General features: G+C 39.6%; 1 protein-coding gene across 12 annotated transcripts in view; it reads left to right on the forward strand.

Annotated features, from left to right (window-relative positions):
* Positions 1–21,229, forward strand: part of DENND1A (DENN domain containing 1A) — a 503,929-nt gene that overhangs the window by 24,684 nt on the left and 458,016 nt on the right. For 11 of the 12 annotated variants that reach the window (XM_027614760.2, XM_027614750.2, XM_035723489.1 and 8 more), the window contains exon 2: positions 15,328–15,398. Coding sequence is in view for 11 of the 12 variants with exons in the window: in XM_027614750.2 (XP_027470551.2) it covers positions 15,328–15,398 (71 nt within the window). In the remaining variant the exon portion in view is untranslated. Of the gene's footprint in view, positions 1–15,310; positions 15,399–21,229 lie in introns of those variants that run through there. The other variant, XM_027614757.2, reaches the window with a different exon arrangement.

Here is a 21,229-nt window from a genome sequence, read left to right on the forward strand (position 1 = left end):
ATCTTTAAAAAAAAAAAAAAACAGAAGTAGATCTATGTGATGGGTCTCTTTCATTTCTCTTCCCTTTCCCGTAAGGCCTCTGATACACCTCTGCTCTATGCTGAAAACTGCCCTAGAAAAGTGAATGTTAGGGTGCCTGGGTGGCTCAGTCAGTTAAGCATCCAACTCTTGATTTCCGATCAGGTCATGATCTCAGTGTTGTAAGATCCAACCCCACATCAGCCTCCCTGCTCAGCAGGGAGTCTGCATCTCTCCCTCTCCTTCTACCCCTCCCACCTTAAAATAAATAAATAAATCTTAAGTGAAAGACATTCCCTTTTTTTTTTTTTTTAAGTATTTGTTGAGGGCGCCTGGGTGGCTCAGTTGGTTAAGCGTCTGCCTTCGGCTCAGGTCATGATCCAGGAGTCCCCGGATCAAGTCCCGCATCAGGCTCCCTGCTTCTCCCTCTGGCCCTCCCCCCTCTCATGTGCTCTCTCTCGCTCTCAAATAATAAATAGAAATCTTTAAAAAAAAAAAGTATTTGTCGAATTGATATTCAGGACAAAGAACATTTAGAAGTTGGGAAATTAGCATTTGTATTAATCTAAGTCAATGTGTATATGTATTTTTAAAGGTTAAATTTAGAGTGTGTGCTTGTAGGGGGAGGGGCAGAGGAAGAGAATCCTTCAAGCAGACTCCCTGCTGAGGTAGGAGCTGATGTGGGGCTCAATCCTGTGACCCATGACCCATGAGATCAGGACCTGAGCTGAAACCAAGAGTCAGAGAGTCTCAACCAGCTGAGCCAACCAGGCACCCCTAAATCAATATTTTGATATAAAAATCATGAGCCTTCATATTAACAACTAAAATATAACTTTGTATTTTGCAAAAAAAAAAAAAGATTTTGCAAAGCTTCTTGATTTAGAATCCTAGAGCTACAAGATGTCAGAACTGGAAGAGATCTTTCTTAGTGATCTGTTCATAGATGGGGAAATTGGATCCTACAGTGGAAGGTCTTTAAAGCTGTGCTACAGCCAGACCCCACGTGCTCATTGCTTGCTCCAAGCTGCCTAGCTCGTTCATTGCCAGAACCAGGGCAAGCAGATAGTTTTCACCATTCTAGGACTCCTGCTTCATAAACGTCTTGCTGTTTTGCAGTATGTATTCTTGGCTTTAATGTTGACTTTGCTCTGAAGCATTACTTGATGAGTCTATGCATTGTTTTTTGTTGCTCCGGTTGGTCTTGGAGTTTTCGGAGAGTAAGGGCCTGGACTTGGGCTGATTAGGTATTCCAAGATGCCTTTCCTTATATTGATAAGTTTTAATGTCTGATTAATTACCATCTATCTGTAAATCTAGAGAATAGGTAAACTATGAAAAAAAAAAGATGTTCTAAATTAAAAATGGGTATTATTTACCTGGGTGAGTAAGCAGACCCACCATAGCTGAAAATCATTAGGAAAATTAAAGTTGTTTTCCTCTCTGTTAATGCTCTTTATATTAAGGAAATGGCAGACATTTGAACGGTGTCCATGACTGGTCACACAGAGCCTGCACACTTCCGAACACTCACTCGGGAGCTAATAAAGTACCATAATTAGGCCCTCAAAGCACTCCCACAACCTTTAGGCTCTTCTAGTCAGGGACCACACAGACTCTTGCATTGGATTTTCTGTCTCCCTCGTTCTTTCAGTTTTAAGACTTTTAAGTGGGTCCCTAAACCTGGCTGGCTATGCACCAGAATCACCTGGGGAACTTAAAAAATTTTTTTGGGGACCCCACTCTAGACCCTCTGAGCCAGAACCTCTGGGACCTGGGAATCTTTGTTTTCAGAAAGGTTCCTTAGGTGATTTTGTTGACACAGTGCATGGACCTAAGTTCTATAACAAGTCGCATAACTGATGCCAGCTCTGAGTCAGTTCTGGATTCTTAGCAGAGAGAATCTGACTCAACTTGTTTTTAATCCTGGTCCCTTTATGTTCTAAGGGAATATTCCTGTATTTTGCTTCTTAGTGATGGATGAATTATAGCAGTTCTCAAGCCATGTTCCCATAGAACTTTGGTGTTCCATGAATTGCTGTTAAAATTGAATGTTGCGTATTTTCCCATAGGTCTCTCTCTCACACGTGTAAATGGACAGAGTATTTCCATTTTAAGTAAAAATTTCCTTTTTTGAACAGATATTCTTAATTTTGATGTAATTAAACTCATCAGTTTTTCACATTATGGTTTGTGCTTTTTAAAAGTTTATTATTTTGGGGCGCCTGGGTGGCTCAGTAGTTAAGCGTCTGCCTTCGGCTCAGGTCATAATCCCAGCGTCCTGGGGTCGAGCCCCGCATCGGGCTCCCTGCTCCGCGGGAAGCCTGCTTCTCCCTCTCCCACTCCCCCTGCCTGTGTTCCCTCTCTCGCTGTGTCTCTCTCTGTCAAATACATAAATAAAATCTTTAAAAAAATTATTTTTAGTAATCTTTACATCCCACATGGGCTCAAACTCACAACCGTGAGTTCAAGTGTCACATGCTTTTCCAGCTGAGCCAGCCAGGCGCCCCTGGTTTGTGCTTTTGAAGTCTCATATCCTTAGCTATCCAAATCTATGGTTTCGATTTTGAACAGTGTAAGAGGAGTGTGTGGAAAAAGTCCATGAAGGAGATTAGATGAAAATGGAAGAATTATAGATAGAAGAGAATGAAATTATCTCAATATCAATTCCAAATTCTTTTCTGCATAGATGGTCATGTTGTCCGCAAATAGGAAAAAATTGATTTCTTCCTTTTCAGTTGATATGCCTTTTATTTTTCTTGCCTTACTGCCCTGGCTTAACTGTTTAGTGTAATGGTGAAGTGGTGAGGGTGGACATCCTTGCTTTATTTCTAATCCTAGAGGGAAGGTATTCAGTCTTCCACCAGTAAGAATATTAACTCTAAGTTTTTCATAGACATCCTTTATTAGCTTGAGGAAGATCCCCTCTATCCCTAGTTTTCTGAATTTTTATCCTGAATGTGTGTTGAATTTTATGAAATGCTTCTTCTGCATCAATTGATATTATAATTTTGATTTTTCTTCTTTAGCCTATTAAGATGGTATAGACTATATTGATTTTTTTTCAGTATTAAGCCAGCCTTTCATCCCTGGAATAAATTCCACTTGGTCATGGTATATCTTGTTGAATTCTGTTTACTAATATTTTGGTAACGATTTTTGTGGTTAAAAGGATATTGATCTAGTTGTGTGTGTGTGTGTGTGTGTGTGTGTAGAATTTATATTTTTGGTACTGTCTTTGTCTGGTTTTGGTATTAGAGTAATACTTGGCCTTGTAAAATGAGTTGAAGTGTTTCATCCTCTTCTGTTTTCTGGAAGATATTGTATAGAATTGGTATTCTTTTTTTATTGAAATATTTTTATGTACAGTGAGTTAGCATTAGGGTAGGTATCTTGGCTATCTTCAGTAGGTAGGTCTCTTGGATGACCCATTCAAGAAAGTTAATTTAATCCAACTTAATGAAGCCTCTATCCTTTGAGTTCTGACGGAAACACTGGTGGCACATACCGAGGCTGTATATCCAGATCAGACCATGAGGATTTGAGCAGATGCAACAAGAACTGGCCAGATTTCCGCAGATGGCTCCAGGAGAACTGCTCTTTCCCTCTTAGATGCAACAAGGCAAAAGGTAGAATTGGTGTTAATTCTTTAAATGTTTAGTAGAATTCTCTGGTGAAACCATCTGCATCTATTGAGATGATCATTTGACTAATAGTTCATGTAGTTACCATTTCTGATGCTCTTTATTTCTTGGTAGAGGTCCATATTTCCATCTAGCATCATTTCTTTCTGCCTGAAGGACTTCTAACATTTCTTGTAGTGCAGGTCTGCTGGTGATGAACTCTTTCAGCATTTGTAGTGTCTGAAAAAATCTTTATTTTGTCTTCACTTTTGAAATAGCCTCTGGGAGTAGAATTCAAGGTTGTCAGTTTCAGTACTTAAAAGATGCTGTTGTACTGTTCACTCATTTGCGTAGTTTCTGACAAGAAATCTGTCATTCTAATCTTTGTTCCGTGAATCCTAACATGTCTTTTTTGTTCTGCTTTTAAGATATTCTCCTTAATACTGATTTTGAGCAATTTGATTATGGTGTGCCTTAGATTTCTTCCTGTTCCTTTCCTTGAAGTTTGTTGAGATTTCTGGATTTGTGCATTTATTGTTTTCATCAAATTTAGAAAGTTTTTGATCTTGATTTTGTCTTTCTGCCTTCTCCCCCCTTTGGGGATTCCAATTACTGATATATTTAGGCTGTGTGAAGTTGTTCCATAGGTCAGTGATGCTTTGGGTTTGTTTGAATTTTTCCCCTTTGTATGTTTCATCTTGGATAATTTCTAAAACAATGTCTTCAAGTTCACTAATCTTTTCTTCAGTGTTTACTCCGCAGTTAATCCCATTTGGTGGATTTTTCATTGTCGTTTTTATCTCTGGGTCTTTTTTGAATCTCCCATGTCTCTTAATTTTGTGAACACTTGGAATGCAGTTAGAGCAACTGTTTGAATGTCCTGTCTTCTAATTCTAACATCTGTGTAAGTTCTAGGTTGGCTTTTCTTGTTATGGGTTGTATTTTCCTAATTCTTTGCATGCCTGGTAATCTTTTTATTGACTGCCAGACACTGTGTATTTAATTTTGTTGGGTGTGGGGTATTTTTGTATTCTTATGAGTATTCTTGGACTTATGGCAGCGATCTGAGGCAATCGAAGGCTCTTACTTGTTTTCCATCTCTCAAGGTATTGCTGTGCCTTGCTGCCTGATATCTTGAAAACCATTGTTTCATATATTTCAGGAGTATGAAAGAGTTTGATCCTCTGGGTTTTGATTTTAAGATTTGTTAGGTGGGACTGAAGCAGTACTCGGCCTAGGATTAATTATTCCCCATTACTAAGATAATATCCTATTCTATCCAATGCACTGTGAATAATATAAAGAACTTAAAAAAAACCAAACAGTTTCAAGTGAGGTGCTGATCTGATGCCTCATCACCCCTGAATACTTCAGTGGGGTTTTCCTACAAATAAGGACATTCTCCTGTAAAACCACAATCTAAACATCAAAATCAGGAAATTAACATTGATGCATTCCTACATTGAATCCTTAGACCTCATTCAAATTTCAGTAGTCCCAGTAACTTTTTTAATTACAGCAAAAAGATCCAGTTCAGAATCATACATTGTGTGCAGTTGTCATGTTTCTTTGGTTTCCTTCAGTCTGGAAGAGCTCCTTAGTCTTTCTTGATTTCTGTGACCTGACCCTTTTAAAGATTACAGGCCAGATTATTTTTTAAAAGATCCCTCAATTTGAATTTGATTGTCTGATGTTTCTTAAGATTAGATTCTGGTGAAGCATCTTTGACAGGAATGTCATGGAAATGATGTTGTTTTCCCATTGCATTCTAGCTGTTTGTCTCATTACTTATGTTGATCATTTTAATGAGTTGATTAAGGTAGTTTTTGCTAAACTTCTACACTCGTTTCCCTCTTGCAATTAGTATTTTGTGGGAAGGTACTTTGAAGCTGTAAATGGTCCATTTCTCATTCAGTTTTCAATTCACTTATTTATATCAGTGTGGACTCATGGTTTCTTGTTTTATTTGATGGGTTAATAATCTGTTAATGTCATTATTGAATTTGATGCTTAAATTACTCCAGATCTAGCCAGTGGGAGCCTTTTCAAGCTGGTCTTTTGACAGTTCCCAATCATTCTTTGAGCACTTCTTTGCTTTCTGACACAATAAGATGTTCCAGCTCATTTTGTACTTTCTCTGCCCCAGCCCTGGAATCAGCTGTTTCCCCAAGGAGCTCTGGTTCCTGTTGGAGAAGAGTTGTATTTAGAACCCAACTTCTGGGTACTAGACATACTCATTGCTGTTGGGGTGTTGCTGCTTCTAGGCCTTGTCAGTAGACAGAGCCAGGAAATATGTGTATGTTTAAAAGTCAGGTTACATTTACATTTTATTTCCTTATCTATATATTTATTGAAGACCTTGAGTTCACACAAATGCCTCCAATTCAATTCCAACTCTACAGAATTCATTCTAGTTTCTTGTTAACTTCATTTGTGAGAACGAAGGCCTTCCTTACTGGTCTTGGGCCCCTTCACCCCTACCTGATATGGATGTTCTCTTTCACCTTGCTTTCCTAGGATCATCATACCTACTCCAGTGGTTTGATGTGTCCCTGCCCTCCCCACTGCCCTATGGGTACCTTGCTTGGACTCTGGCTCCCCATCTTGCTAAGCAAGCCTGCCCCAAAGCCACATGGCCAAACTCTTCAAACCTACCCAGGCTTCCTCACCCCACTCTTGGGTGCCCTTGTGCTTAGACATGCTTCTCACCGTCTTGGGCTCTGACAGCCTTGTACCTTCCTTTGAGGAATGTGGGCACATTCTTCACTCCACTTATGTTTCGGGCCTGGCCATCCCTGTGTTTGAACACATTTCTTACTCCACTCAAGTTCTGGCTCCCCATGCCAGGCTGCTCTGCCTAAGTGAATGCCTTCCTTATCCACTTGGATTTGGCATTGTATTGCCAGGCCATCCCTTAGCATGGATATCCTCCTACCTTGCTCATGTTCTGACATCCCTTGTCAGGGTCCTTGAGGGACATTTTCCTCACCCTGCTCAGGCTTGACACCCCACACTGGGCCATTGCCTACATAAACATCTACCTTGCTTTGCCTATGTAGTAACTTTAGGACTAAATTGTTCAGAAAGAACAGGAAAAGTTAGGGAAGGGAAGGCTTTTAAATATTTTTTAAGGATAAAAATATTAATGAAATAGATATGATCTTTGCAAATGTTATTGATATGGTTGAAGAATCTATATTTTACACTGCAGCTCAGTACGGTGGAGAATTTCTTAAAACAGTATGGAGTATTGGGGTCTTTGGGAAGCTCAGTTGGTTTGGTGTCTGACTCTTGATTTTGCTCAGGTCATGATCTCAAGGTCTTGGGATGATTGAGCCCTGTGTCAGGCTCTATGCTCAGCAGGGAGTCTGAGATTCTCTCTCTCTCTCTCCCACTGCCCCTCCCCCTGCTCTCACAGGCACACATTCTCTCTCTCTAAAATAAATACATCTTAAAAAAAAAAACTATTTATTTATTCATGAGAGACAGAGAGAGAGAGGCAGAGGGAGAAGCAGGCTCCCAAGGAGCAGGGAGCCCGATGCGGGACTCGATCCCAGGACCCTGGGATCATGACCCGAGCCGAAAAAAAAAATGTATGGAGAATTACACATTGCTGAGGGGTGTGCAGGCACTGTTTTTCTTCTTGGAACTCAGCTAAATTTCTTCCATTAGCTTGCTTTGCGCAGGGTGGCACGAGAATATTTCCATAGGCATATATAGAAAGGTGAAACTTTGCAACTCCTCGCACAGCAGGATCTGTGTATCTTTATTAATCTGATCCTGAGAGCATTATTAGAAATGAAAAGTTAAGTGTAAAATCTTGAAACAACTTGTTTGTATAATTACACAACTAAGTTAATCATTTTCTAACAAGTCTCAACAATGACTGCATTCTTCTATGGAGGTGTTAACTTGTTATGGGTTAGAAAGCACTCTTTGATACAGCATTTTCAGCCTGGAAAAACGGCTTTAATTTCAGAGTTCACTGAAACAAATGGAGACTTGTTGGAAATATTAACACTACCCTTTTGCTTGTTTGTCTGGCTTAAAGGAATCAATGTTTAGTAGGTGATGTTTGCTAGCATGTTCTGAAGTGTATACAGTTTCTCTTGACTATGTTGTCAACTTTAAGACAGTTCAGCTGGTATGAAGTTTGAAATAGACCTCAGCTCCCTTAGCATGTAAGTTTGTAACTAAAACAGAGGTGAAGTCAGATCATTAGTCTATAGAGAATAGGTTGCTATTTTGCTTGATAGATACTAGCTGCTTTGAAGATTTGATGATGGTGAAATGAGTAAGGGGTCCTAACACTGTGTGTGTTTCAATTTGTAGTTCTAAATAACACTTAAAGGGATGAGGGCCTAGCATTATAGCATGGTTACCATATGCAGCGAAGATTCATTTTATGAGGAGTTAGTGTTATATTTTTCTCCTAATCTCATAATATGTTGTAATTGAAGAAAAGTAGATCCTAATTGAAAGCTGATGATCCAGCAGAGTGATCAATAGCATGATACTCTAAAACAACAACAAAAAGACCCATTAAGCTTTCCTGCTGCCTGAATCTTGTCAAAGCCTTTGTCTGTTTCATGACTTCAAGCTGAGTGTACTTAATCATTTTGAGAACATGGCCCTGAGCACTGAGCATGGCCCTTCCAGTGAATCACTGAGAATTGTGTTCAGAAGAGTGGTATTGAATAGAAATGCTCTCTTGGCTTACTTTCTGGCTTCATTCTCCCAGAAGCAAGAACTGAACAGACCTCCCTTTTTTCAAACACATTTTAGCTGTTTGTATGTCATTTTTCTGTATTTAAGAGCCAAGGCTGTTGTCAGCAGGTGTGACTTATTGATACCTTTGACTCCAAAGGAAAATATCTTTAAAGAGTAACAGTCGTGTGTAAGCAGTGTGTATTCAGTAAATTACCTCTTGTCAGAGAGAAGCAGTTACTAGGAGTGGGAAATCACATGTCAGGTGATGGAGGAAGACTCATTCATCAAACACTTACTATGCCAGGTGTCAGACCAGGGTTATAAGAAGACTGTCAGTGCCCTCAAGAAGCTGCCAGTCCAGAGGGGAAGGTGGATATTTAATCAGAGGTACATGGGTGGTTCCCCACTGGCTGCACATTGGAATAAGTTGGGGGAGCTTTAAACAAATACTGGTGCCTGGAGATTCTGATTTTAATTGTTCTGGGGTGTGGCCTGGGCATTAGGACTTTTAAAAGCCCCTTGGGTAATTGTAATTGCATCAGCGTTGAATGTGGTTAAGAACAGCAAGAGTGGGGGAATCACAGGGTGCCCTGGGAATATAGAGGAGGGGCACTTAACCCCCTCTGCGCTGTGGGTAGGGGGGGTTGAGAAAGGCTTTCTAGAAAGGAGGAAGTGCCTGAGCTGAGGCTTGATGAATGAATTTGTCAAGTGCAAAAAGACTGGAAAGACTGTTCCTTGCAGAAGAGCATCTGAATGTCAATAATGTCAAACGGTAACGTGTTTAGAGCTTTTGGATGATTCATGTTGATTGTGCTACTCCTTTGCTTTGACTTTGGCTAGTTTATCCTGAGTTTCAGTGTCATCCTCTTTTTTTTTAATTTAATTTAATTTAATTTTTTAAATTTATTTTAATTAAAGTTACAGCTTTTTTTTTTTTTAAGATTTTATTTGTCAGAGCACAAGCAGGGGGAGTGGCAGGCAGAGGGAGAAGCAGGCTCCCTGCTGAGCAAGGAGCCTGATGTGGGAGTTGATCCCCCAGGACCCTGGGATCATGACCTGAGCCGAAGGCAGATGTTTAACTGACTGAGCCACCCAGGTGTCCCAGTGTGCTTCTCTTTAAATGGGGGTAAACACAGGTAGGGTAGTTGAAGATTAACAGATAATGCATGTAAAGTGCTTAGCATCATGCCTGGCACACAGAAATAGTAGTAGAAGGGGTACGGTAACGGTGCACCTAGTGTGAACCAGAGCATGGCTTGTTGAGCAGGCTACAAGTAGTTCTGTACAGCTGCATGTTAGGGTACAGGACTGCAGGAGGTGAGGGTGGGTGGCAAAAAAAAGTTGCTTGGCAGGTAGGCAGGGTTCCAGATCATTGAGAGAGATGTAAGGCAATTAATAGTGGGATATCATGGCAGAACCGGGACATTTCCATGGTAATATGTTAAGCTATATCATGAAGTGTTCTGGGAAAACTTGGGTCCATATTGGAAAATTGGCTCAATATGGTATTCTCAGCATCATTACGTGTACTGAATTAGCAGTGAGTGTTAATAGGACAGAAATAGGTTTTTCGGTTCCTTTAGCCAAGTAGTTAAAAATATTGAGCATCTTGAGGAGTTATGGAGGAAATAAGCAGTCTCAAGGTAGTCTCAGAGACTCTGGAAATTGTTAGTCTTAGTTGTTTATAGGCTTAATGAAAATATTAAGAGTCTCTTGGCCATTTGCATTTAGAAGAGACACTTTTAAATTTATTTTTTGATTTGCAGAGAAATAGAAAATGCTTCCATCTGCATTGGCTTCACTGGCCCTTAAAATAACTTATGTATATTTGTTGGTATGTTATATAACTTGTCACAACATTAGTCACCACTTCTTCCATAAGGCAACATGTAAGTGATCATGGATAAGCATGACTATAACTTATAATTATAGTCCAATTTGTTCTTAGTGTTTTAGTCAGCTTTTTGCCTTTTTTTTTTTTTTTAAAGAAACTCATAATCTTTGGCTCCATGTAATAGAACTCTGGCAGCTATTTGAACTGAGTGAAAAACTTAGGTAGTTTTATTATTACTCATTAGAATGAAGCAGTAACTATGGAAAGCAATAGGAGTAAGCTTCCATGCTTCTACAAATGCTATTTTTCTTTGAAATCTGTTCTATTGCAAAAGCACTGTTGATGGATTACTAAGGTATACCTTAAGTTTATTTTGTTTTATGTACTAAGTTTTTGGAAGAAGAATTCCATTTAACTTGATCAGTGGTTTGTTCTTAAAGTGTGATCACTAGTCCAGCAGCCTCAGTATTACCTGCTAGTAAACAAGTGTTTGGCTACTTGTTAGAAATGCTAATTCTTGGGCTCTCCCCCTACTCCTTCCAAACTCTGGAGTAGGGCTGGAAATTTCTTTTCACATGCTAAAGTTTGAGAATCACGGAAGTGTATAATCATTCCTATCATTGAAATCTTTCAGACCCTGGGAAAGGCTGGTCTGTACTTCCTTTATTTCCTCTACTCAGTATTTGATTCTGGCTATTTCCCAGGCACTGTTTAGGTACCTGGGCAACACTAGTGGGTATGAGCGACAAAGTCCTTCTCCTGCAGTTTACATTCATAGGAGGGAGACTGACAATGACCAAGATTGTGATAGATATGCTGTGGAAAATTAGAATTAGATGGTAGAGAGTGTATTGGGGAAGGCCTTTCTGAGGAGGTGAAATAGAAGCTGAGTTTTGAATGACAAAAAGGGCCACCTATATGAAGATCGGTGCAAAGGGCTTTTAGAAATGAGTTTGGTCTGTTTGAGGAGCTGAAGGAAGGACAGTGTGCCTGGAGTGCAGTGAGCAAGGGGAAAAAGGTATGAAATGAAGTTGGAGAGAGAGGGAGAAGCCAGATTATGTAGACCCTTTAAGGACTTTTTTCTCCCATCTTCAGTTTTTTTTTTTTAAATTGTGAAATACATGTGAAATTTACCATCTTAACCATTTTTGTAGTGTACAGTTCAGTGTTATTAAAGACGTGCATACTGTTGTGCAACCATCCCCATTATCCATCTCTAGAACTAAGACTTTGAGTGACGGGGGACACTTTAGGGAGGTTTTAGGCAGAGGACTGAACTAAACTGGCCTTTGCAATAAAAGGATTACTGACCACTAAGTTGAAATCTGATCAAAGGAGGGCAAGAGAGGAAGCAGCAAGATCAGTCAGGAGAGTATTGCAGTCATCGAGGTGAGATATGGTGATCTGGCAAGGATAAAAGATAGTAAGGTTGGGGATGCTGAGAAGCATTCAGATTCTGGTTATATATATATATTTAAAGATTTTATTTATTTGACACAGAGATAGAGACAGTGAGAGAGGGAACACAAGCAGGGGCAGAGGGAGAGGGAGAAACAGGCTTCCCGTGGAGCAGGGTGCCCAATGTGGGGCTCGATCCCGGGACCCTAGGATCATGACCTGAGCCGAAGGCAGACGCTTAACGACTGAGCCACCCAGGCGCCCCCAGATTCTGGTTATATTTTGATGATCAAATTAACAGAATTTGCTGGTTGTGACATGTGAATGATTGTGGCTGATATATAAAAGAGGGGTCAAAGATGGTATCAGGTCTTTTTTTGTCTGAATAATTGGTGGAATTCAAGCGATTCAGGTTTGAGGAAGAAAAGCACCATTTGTTAAATTAGAAATGCTTCTTGAATATCCAAGCAGGGATGTTGAGTAGGCAGTTGGATAAGGGAGTCTGGAGTCAGGGAAGAAGTCAGGTTGGAGACATGATTTTGGGGCTTGTCAGCATTTGCATGGTAATTAAAGCTATGAGGCTGAATGAGATCATCTAAGTAATGAGTGGAGAGAGGGAGAGGTCCAGGACTAAATTCAAGGGTAGGAGAGCTTACATGAGAAGGAGCAGCCAGTAAGGTAGGGAGAGAACCACCAGAGAGTGATATCCTGGAAGGCAAGAGAAGAAAGTGTTTCAAGGAGAGAAAAATCTATCGACTGTGTCAAATGTTGCCAAGATGTTAAATAAGACAAGCCCTGAGAATTGGCCATTTTAGCACATTTTAGCAATGTGGTCCTTGGTAATCGTGACAAGTTGTTTCAGTGCTGTAGTGGGTTCAGAAGCCTGGTTGAAGTGTGTTAGAGATACGGAGAAGCAGCAGAGACAGTATAGACAATGTTAGGCCAGTCTTCATTTAGAGACATAGCGGATCTGTACAAAATACCTTAACCTAATGGCACAGGTTAATGTATCAGAGCTTTAATGTTAAAAAATTTGTTACGTTAACATCTCCGTATGTATGTGTTTGTTATTTCAATTTTCCAAATGAAATTTTGAGATGAAGTTCAGCCAGTTGCAAAATCGGCTTAAGAAAGGTATGTTTATTTAAAAAGTTTTTTTTAAAAGATTTTGTCAGAGAGAGAGAGAGCTCCCGCGAGAGAGCACGCGTTGCATGCGTGCACAAGCCAGGGGCATGGTAGGCAGAGGGAGAGAAGCAGGCTCCCTGCTAAGCAAGGAGCCTGATGTGGGACTCGATCCCAGGATCCTGGGATCATGACCTGAGCCGAAGGCAGATGCTTAACCAACTGAGCCACCCAGGTGTGAAAAATTTTTTTCTTTTAAAGATTAGCTTATTTTAGAGCGAGCAAGTGCAAGTTGTGGGGGGGGAGGGGCAGAGGGAGGGAGAGAGAGTCCTAAGCAGACTCTGTGCTCAGCTCAGAGCCCAACCTGGGGCTCGATCCCATGAAATCACGACCTGAGCTGAAGAGTTGGACACTCAACCGACTGCACCACCCAGGCACCCCAGGAAGGCTATGTTTAGATTTTAGAAGGAGTCTTCCTGATGCCCTTTAAATAGCCTTAGAACATTCCTTTCTTTAATCAAACACTCTACTTTGAGATCATTTGAATGAAAGTGATGTTTCCATAAGACATTTTCAACAATGTTGGTGGCCAAAAGATACTAGCTTGGTAGACCTTTCTGTATCCTCCTGCAGGGAAAACACACAAAAATTTTAAGGCTCTCTTCAAACTTCAGTTTACTTTGTTTTATTTAGCCTATTAAGTAAAATACTCTGCTTTACTGTCTGATTTTTAAAATTACATTTTACAAGGTATATTTAAATACCTTGAACTTTAGAGCAGCCAACTCTTTTCACTGTAGGTACTTATTTAAAGCAAAAGCTTAAGTTTCTCATCAGTGAAGGAATGATAATCTTTCATAAGAGAAATAGATTCCTGATTGACAAAACACACATTTTTTTCTACTAAGGAAGTAGAGGGAATATTAAAATGTTTTATTGAATCTAAGATGCCATTATTTGTAAAATGCACCATTATATGTATTACTAAGAAAGAAAAAAAAATGCTGCCATTTAGCATTAAGATGCAATAGATTGTAAGAGATGTGGGAATGTCGGGGACAAAAGTTCATCTTAGAATCAATGAAGCACAGAATTTGAGCTCCAGGAAGGTGAATTCAGGTTCTGGCTGTGTTTCTACTAGTTGTGGGACCACCACCAAGTCACATAGAATCTCTTTGCCTCAGGTTCCTCACCTGTATGGTGAGAATAATAATAACTGATCCACCTGTCCTCATAGGATTATAATGAGGTTGAAATGAGATGAATGAGAGTTTTTTTTTTTTAAGATTTTATTTATTTGAGAGAGAAAGAACGAGAGACAGAGAGCATGAGAGGGAGGAGGATCAGAGGGAGAAGCAGACTCCCCGCTGAGCAGGGAGCCCGATGTGGGACTCGATCCCGGGACTCCAGGATCATGACCTGAGCCGAAGGCAGTCGCTTAACCAACGGAGCCACCCAGGCGCCCCGAATGAGAGTTATTTTGAGAAGTGGAATCTACTGGGCAAATTCAGGGTATTTATTTGATTGAAATTAACTGTTAGATCTGATCAGGTGACTCAAAGTTTCTGAGCCTTGTCAGGTTTAAAATAGAATTCAATTATAGACATTTGGAAAGTATAGCATTTTCTTCTAAACCATTTTCAGTCAATCTGGAAATACTTTTTTATTGTAGTTTCAGAATCAAAGAGAAAACTCAAAGCTAATATAACCCAATACTCTCATCATTCAGAATTAACAACTGTTAATATTCTGTAACTGCTGTGATCTTTTTCAGCCTTATTTTGATATATTTATGACATAAAGAGGTAAAAGGATATAGTAATGAACATTCATATGCTTGCCATTGCCAGTACAGGTGAAGCCCCCTATGTGGAAACGGTATCTTATATTTAGATTAGCATCCTGTCTTCGTAATAGCCTAGTGATTTAGGATACTGTTTCTCTTGTTTCAGTCTTTAAAACTTGTAAATAAGCAGGTTAACTGCATCATATGTGTTTTATCCTGGAATATGTGGGAGAAGCTACTTTGTGCTAGTGTTTCCTTGGTTTGAGTTTCCTCAAAATTCTACCTGTGGCTTTGGAGATACAGCTGTATAAATTCAAAATATGACGCCTGTGAAATCATAATCACAGCTAGCCTATTATTTGTCAGGCATTGTACCTAGACAGTTTTTGTGTGTTTTCTTTAAGTTTCACAATAATTCTTCTGGTTAGGTGTTTTTTTTTTTTTTTTCTTGAAGATTTTTATTTGAAAGAGGAGATAGGGAGCACAAGTGGCCGGGGTGGGGGTGGGGGGGCAGTGTATGAGCAGAGGGAGAAGGAGAAGCAGACTCCCACTGAGCAGGGAGCCCAACGAGGAGCTTGATCCCAGGACCCTGAGATCATGACCTGAGCGGAAGATAGGTGCTTAACTGACTGAGCCACCCAGGCACTCCAGGTGTTTTCATTTTATAGATTAGGAAGGCATGGCTCAGAGAAGTTGAGTAACTTGGCCAAAGTTCCACAGCTATTAAGTTGTGGAGCTAATGATTTTAAGTAAGGTCTGCCTTATACCACAGCCCACATGTTCTATACCATGCTGCCTCAATCCTTGTCAGTAATCACAATGTGTTTCTTTTGTAGGCAGAACCCAGACACCACGTTTGAAGTCTATGTTGAAGTGGCCTATCCTAGGACAGGTGGCACTCTTTCAGGTATTTGCATGTTTGATTATGATATGTGTTTATTGTATGAGATAGCTGTGCAGGACGTCGCTTCTCAGCCTTTTGGCTAAGATCAGGTGGAGATAGCTGTGCATGTGGGATATGTGAATATTCTAAACTGTGATTTATCTTTGAATATATTTGTCTTTCCCTTTTATTCCACATCATCCTAAGGAATGGAGAATAAGCACAGTGAACAATTTAAGAGTCACTGCCATGACAGGCTTGAAGTATGGCTTTATTCGTTGTAATCATTGAGTTTTGGTTTGTATCTTTCACAGATGCCTGGAAGTCAGCTGCTTAGTATGAAATATTGTCCCCTTGCTAATGAGGAAGGCTTAGAATTAGGTTACAAAATAATATAAAGGGAAATCTCTGCCACTAAACTGGGAGGAGATGTTTGAAATGGATTTAATGTAGTAAATTTTATGTCTGCTGGTAAAAGTTGGAAATGAGTTGAAGAAAACACCTCTCCTGGCTTTAGATTTTGGACTAATTTGGATGTGTATTCCTGGACAAGGGGGTCTCAGATAAGGTTAGAGTATCTTGCAAAGACTGAGTATATTCTCAACTAAAATCCTTCTTGGTTAATGAGAAAAAAAACCCTATAACCTAGTGTTCTTTTTCTTGGTAACTAAGAGAGTGATGCATTTGCCAGAGGGATGTCAGGGAGCAACTCTTGGTCCACACACACAAACAGTTGTGTGTATTACTTGGTGTTCAGGGAGAGTGAATTTACTTGGATTAGAAACTTGGAGTAATCAGGATTCCAGTGGTATATGCTCTTAATTGGCTATGCAGTATTTTCTATTTCATTATGTTAGACTGTAATACTCATAAAATAGCTACCTTTTATTGAGTATCTGTTCCTTTGTTCTATGTGTCTGACATTTTGTCCTTACAATACAACCCTTTAAAGATAGTTGGGTGGCAGCTCCATTATACCTACGAGAAAATAGAATCTCCGGTCAAATAATTTACCAGGATCATCACTGTGTAAAATAACCATGATTTTTGGTTTCAAGTCTTCTTTACTCTGCTAAGTTGCCTTCTTGAGGGCCATGACCATGTTGGGCACATCTCTCCATGTCATCTGCAGGGCTTTGCATAATGTCACTAATATTTGTTAAAATGAATGAATTTCTCTTAATAGCAAAAGTGATATAACTGTGTGTTCCACTTTCTGGATTATCTAATGAAGGTTACAAATTTGTGGTCATTCTAGAAGTAGAATGTTAGCATCCATGTTAAGTTATCCCTCTTATTCTGCAAACCATTGCTTTGGGAAGCATCTGTTATTAGGTACATACCTGGAGCAGCACCTCTGTGGGCCTACTTTACAGAGTAACCATTTGATGATGGCTATGATTTGACAGATAAATTTAGGGACAGAATTTTTCTTATTTTACAGTTGCTAATGTTTCCTCTTTCAGTGTTCTAGGATTTTTTTCCTCCCAATGTTAAAATGAATTTTTTTGGGAAAAAGAACAAAATTAGAGAAGTACAAATAAGATGGAAGAATGAACAAAATGCAAAGTCTTTATCTTACCCCAGTCATCTAATTCCTCTGTGCCATAGACAACTTCTTCCGTGTTTAACCCTTTAGTATATTTTAAAAACTTTTAATTTTGAAAATATTTTTATTTTATTTTATTTATTTTTTTTAAAGATTTTATTTATTTGAGAGAGAGAGAATGAGAGAGAGAGAAAGCACATGAGAGGGGAGGGTCAGAGGGAGAGGCAGACTCCCTGCCGAGCAGGGAGCCCGATGCGGGACTCGATCCTGGGACTCCAGGATCATGACCTGAGCTGAAGGCAGTCGCTTAACCAACTGAGCCACCCAGGTGACCTTTATTTTATTTTTTTAAAGATTTTATTTATTTATTTGACAGAGCTAGAGCACAAGTAGGCAGAACATCAGGCAGAGAGAGAGGGAGAAGCAGGCTCCTCGCCGAGCAGAAAACCCGATGCCAGGCTCGATCCCAGGACCCCGGGATCATGACCTGAGCAGAAGGCAGATGCTTAACTGACTGAGCCACCCAGGTGCCCCTTGAAAATATTTTTAAAAGATGGAAGTTATAAGAATGGTCAAGTGCATATGCCCTTTCCTCAGCTTCGTCAGTTGTTACCCAATTTTGCCATATCTGCTTTATCACTGTATATGTATATACATATTATTTTTGCTGAACCGTTTGAGAATAAATTGCAGATATAGTGACCCTTTATCCCTACATACTTCAGAATATATCTCCTAAGAATTTTCTTACATAACTCTAGTACGATTCTTGAAATACAAGAATTTAATGTTGATAGAATGTCAGTTGTCCATGTTTAAATTTAATCAGTTGTGCCGATAGTATCCTTTATAGCATCTTCCTTTCTGATCCAGAATCCAGTTATTCAGGATCATGCAGTCCATTCAGCTTCACATGTATTTAATTTCTTTCAGTAAATAATAGTTTTGCAGCCTTTCCTTACCTTTTATCACAGACACATTTTGAAGAATTTAGGTCTGTTGTTTTGCAAAAGGTCTCTAGATTTGGATCTGATCATATCCTCATGATTAGATTCGGGTTATGAAAGTTTGGCAGGGGTCTCTGTGTGTTACGGTGTATCATATCAGCAGGCACATGATGTCTGTCCCTTATTAGTGGGAAAAAAGTACATGGAAGTTACATGTACAGTTTAGCAAATAATGATCATGTGCCCATGTTACTGCTTTCCAGGCTAAGAAATATAATGTTTCCTGGGTCTAAGGAAATACTGTTACTGCAGGAGGGCTCCCTGCCCTGGCCCTGTGCTTTAGTGGGCCCTACTTTGGCACTCTTCCATGGGGTAGAGTCTGTGGGCCCTGTGGGACATGCCTGCTTAGAACCTGAACCTTTCCATGGTAGACCATACTTTAAGTACCTAGGATCTCAGAATTTCTTGCCCAAATGGCCCTGAGCGTGTTTCCAGAGCCTGTGTGAGTCCCTTTCCTGGGGTCCATACTTCTGAGGGTGGGCTGGGCTGCTGGTGTATACAAGGGATGGCCTAAAAGTGGCTGTGTATGGAGAGTAGGGTATGGGATGGAACTTGGACTTGTGAGTGGAGGTGACTGCATGCTTGTGTGTGTGAGGTCCTTGGCTGTGTGGGATGGAGAAGAGGGTGATGGGTGGTGGACCAGTGGCCAATTCTCCCTGGATCAGCATGTTTCTGCATGGAATTCTGGGGAATCCCAAAATTCTCTGTATGAATCTGGCTTTCCAGGCAGTTATAAAGGTATATTTGTCATGATAGGAGGATAGAACATATTTTATTTAATATTTTGTAAGCTTGTTTTCTTATCTGTTAAATATTAACACATATGGTATGAGGGCCTCTATTTGTACTCTTGCTGAGGCCCTGTAAGTGTTGGAGGTGGATTTGGTTGGCACCCCAGAGGTTCCTCCTTTCCTTTCTCCAGAGGTAACTACTATCCTGACTTTTATGATAATCATTTGTTTTTCTTTATAGTTTTATGACCTAAGTATATCTCCTTGAAAAAAATAATTTATTGCTTGCTTCTGAATTTTATAGAAACAGAATTATTATTTGTGTAGTTTTGCTGCTTTTTTTGCTCAAAGTTATGTTTGTAAGGGTTCTTCATGTTGTGTGTAACTATAGTCATTCATTTTCATTGCTGTGTAATACACTGTAGGATTATATCACAATTTATCCGTTCTGTTGAAAACACTTGAAGTTGTGTGCAGTTTTGGGCTATTACAAGCAATGCTACCGTAATCATTCCTTACACGTGAATCCTGGCGCGCTTAAATGTACATTTCCTTAGGATAGATACCATACTTGATTACTGGATCATTGCTAACTTGTTTTTCAAAATTATGCTAGTCCACACTCCCTCCAGCAGTGTTTGATAGTCCTTATTACTCTACAACTTCATCAGTCCTTGGTACAGTTAGATGTGTTGATTTTTGGCAACCTGATGGTTATATAGCAGTATCTCCTTGTTTTTATTTGCATTTTTCTGATGACTAATGAGACCAAGCACCTTTTGCTTATTGGCCTCTTGAATAGCTTGTTTTTTAAAGTGCCTGTTCAAGTCTCTTGCTAATTTTTCTTACTGAGTTTTCTGCCTTTTCCTCATTGATTTTTAAGATTATATAATGGATACTAATTATCTCGTTGTATGTATTACAAATATCTTCTTCCATTCTATGGTTTGTCTTTCACTCTCTTTGTGTTAACTTTGATCATAACTTCTTGATTTTAATATAGTACAATTGACCAGTATTTTCCTACTCCACAGTTATGAAGATATTTTCCTCTAAGAAATTTATGGTTTTGCCTTTCACGTTTAGGTCTTTAATCTATTAAGGATTTTAGTTTTCTCTCAGATGATGAGCTAATTTAAAAATTGGGAAACTAATTAGGGGCGCCTGACTGGCTCACTTGGTAGAGCATGCAACTCTTGATCTCAGGGTTATAAGTTCAAACCCTACATTGGGTGTGGAGCCTACTTGAAAACAAAACCAAAACCAAAAAAAAATTGGGAAACTAAACCCGCATTACTGGGGTCTGCTACTCCTTTACTTAAAACATTTTAATAAAATGATCAGGTACTTCTAGGGGCACCTGGCTGGGTCAGTTGGTAGAGTGTGTGACTCTTTATCTTGGGGTTGTAAGTTCGAGCCCCATGTGGGTGTGAAGGTTACTTAAAAAATAAGGTCTTAAAAAAATAATCAGGTACTTCTAAATCATACAAAAAAAAAAATCACCTCACATTAAAAAAAAAAAAGATCTGAGAAAGGTCAGTAAGAAATATTACTAGACTTTCGGGGCGCCTGGGGTGGCTCAGTTGGTTAAGCGTCTACCTTCAGCTCGGGTCATGATCTCAGGGTCCTGGGGTCGAGCCCCCGCATCTGGCTCCCTGCTCAGCGGGGAGCCTGCTTCTCCCTCTCCCTCTGCTCCTACCCCTGCTTTTGGTCTCTTGTTCTCCCTCAAATAAATAAATAGAATCTTAAAAAAAAGAAATACTACTAGACTTTAGAAACGGTTCTTTTCCCCTCAATTACTTTTAATGTCTCCCTTACTGAAGACATGTATTGTAAGCGCTCTGTGTACTGCACTCTGAAGAGCTTTCCATGACCTCCATGGAAGGGACATGTGATATGTCAGCTCCACTTAGTGCATCAAGACCCTGGACAGTGAATGGGACACCTTGGAAACATCGTGCCAGTAAGATTTGGGTACACAAACTGAACTGCTGTTGCCTCTTGCTTTCTTTGGGAGTTTGTGAGATTTCCTAGTTGCTATTACCAGGGAATAAGCTGTCATTTGGTATTTGATTTTAGGAACCTTTTGTCTATTTCTACAACCTTCTTGTTTTTAATAAAATTTATTATATTTGCCTTTTTTTGATATCGAATGCATTATTTTTGTCTTTTTAAATGATTGCAAGGAATCTGCCTTAAGATTAGTCTTTGTTTCTTGGATCTGCATCTCTGATCTCTGCCAAAGTATCTGAGCAAACTTAGGTATAAACCTTATGCTATACAGTACTAGTGTCTGGGCATAATCTTCTCTTTGAAGTTTGTTTGCATCCCCCAGAGGGATTAATTCCCTGCTGTGAGAAGGTGGGTTAGAAGGCACTGAAACTACTTTACGGGTCTTTAATTGGAGGATTTAGTATACATTTTGTTCTATAAACTTCTGTGGGAGTTTCATTCTTACAGTTTTTCTTATACTGTGGTGTATTATATTCTCATTGTAAATTAAAAAAAACCAACTAAAAATTTTCTCAAGTTAATACATATTGACAGATTATCCTGGTTTGTGTTTTT

The sequence above is a fragment of the Zalophus californianus genome, chromosome 13 (assembly GCF_009762305.2).
Source record: "Zalophus californianus isolate mZalCal1 chromosome 13, mZalCal1.pri.v2, whole genome shotgun sequence".
In the NCBI taxonomy this organism is placed as follows: domain Eukaryota; kingdom Metazoa; phylum Chordata; class Mammalia; order Carnivora; family Otariidae; genus Zalophus; species Zalophus californianus.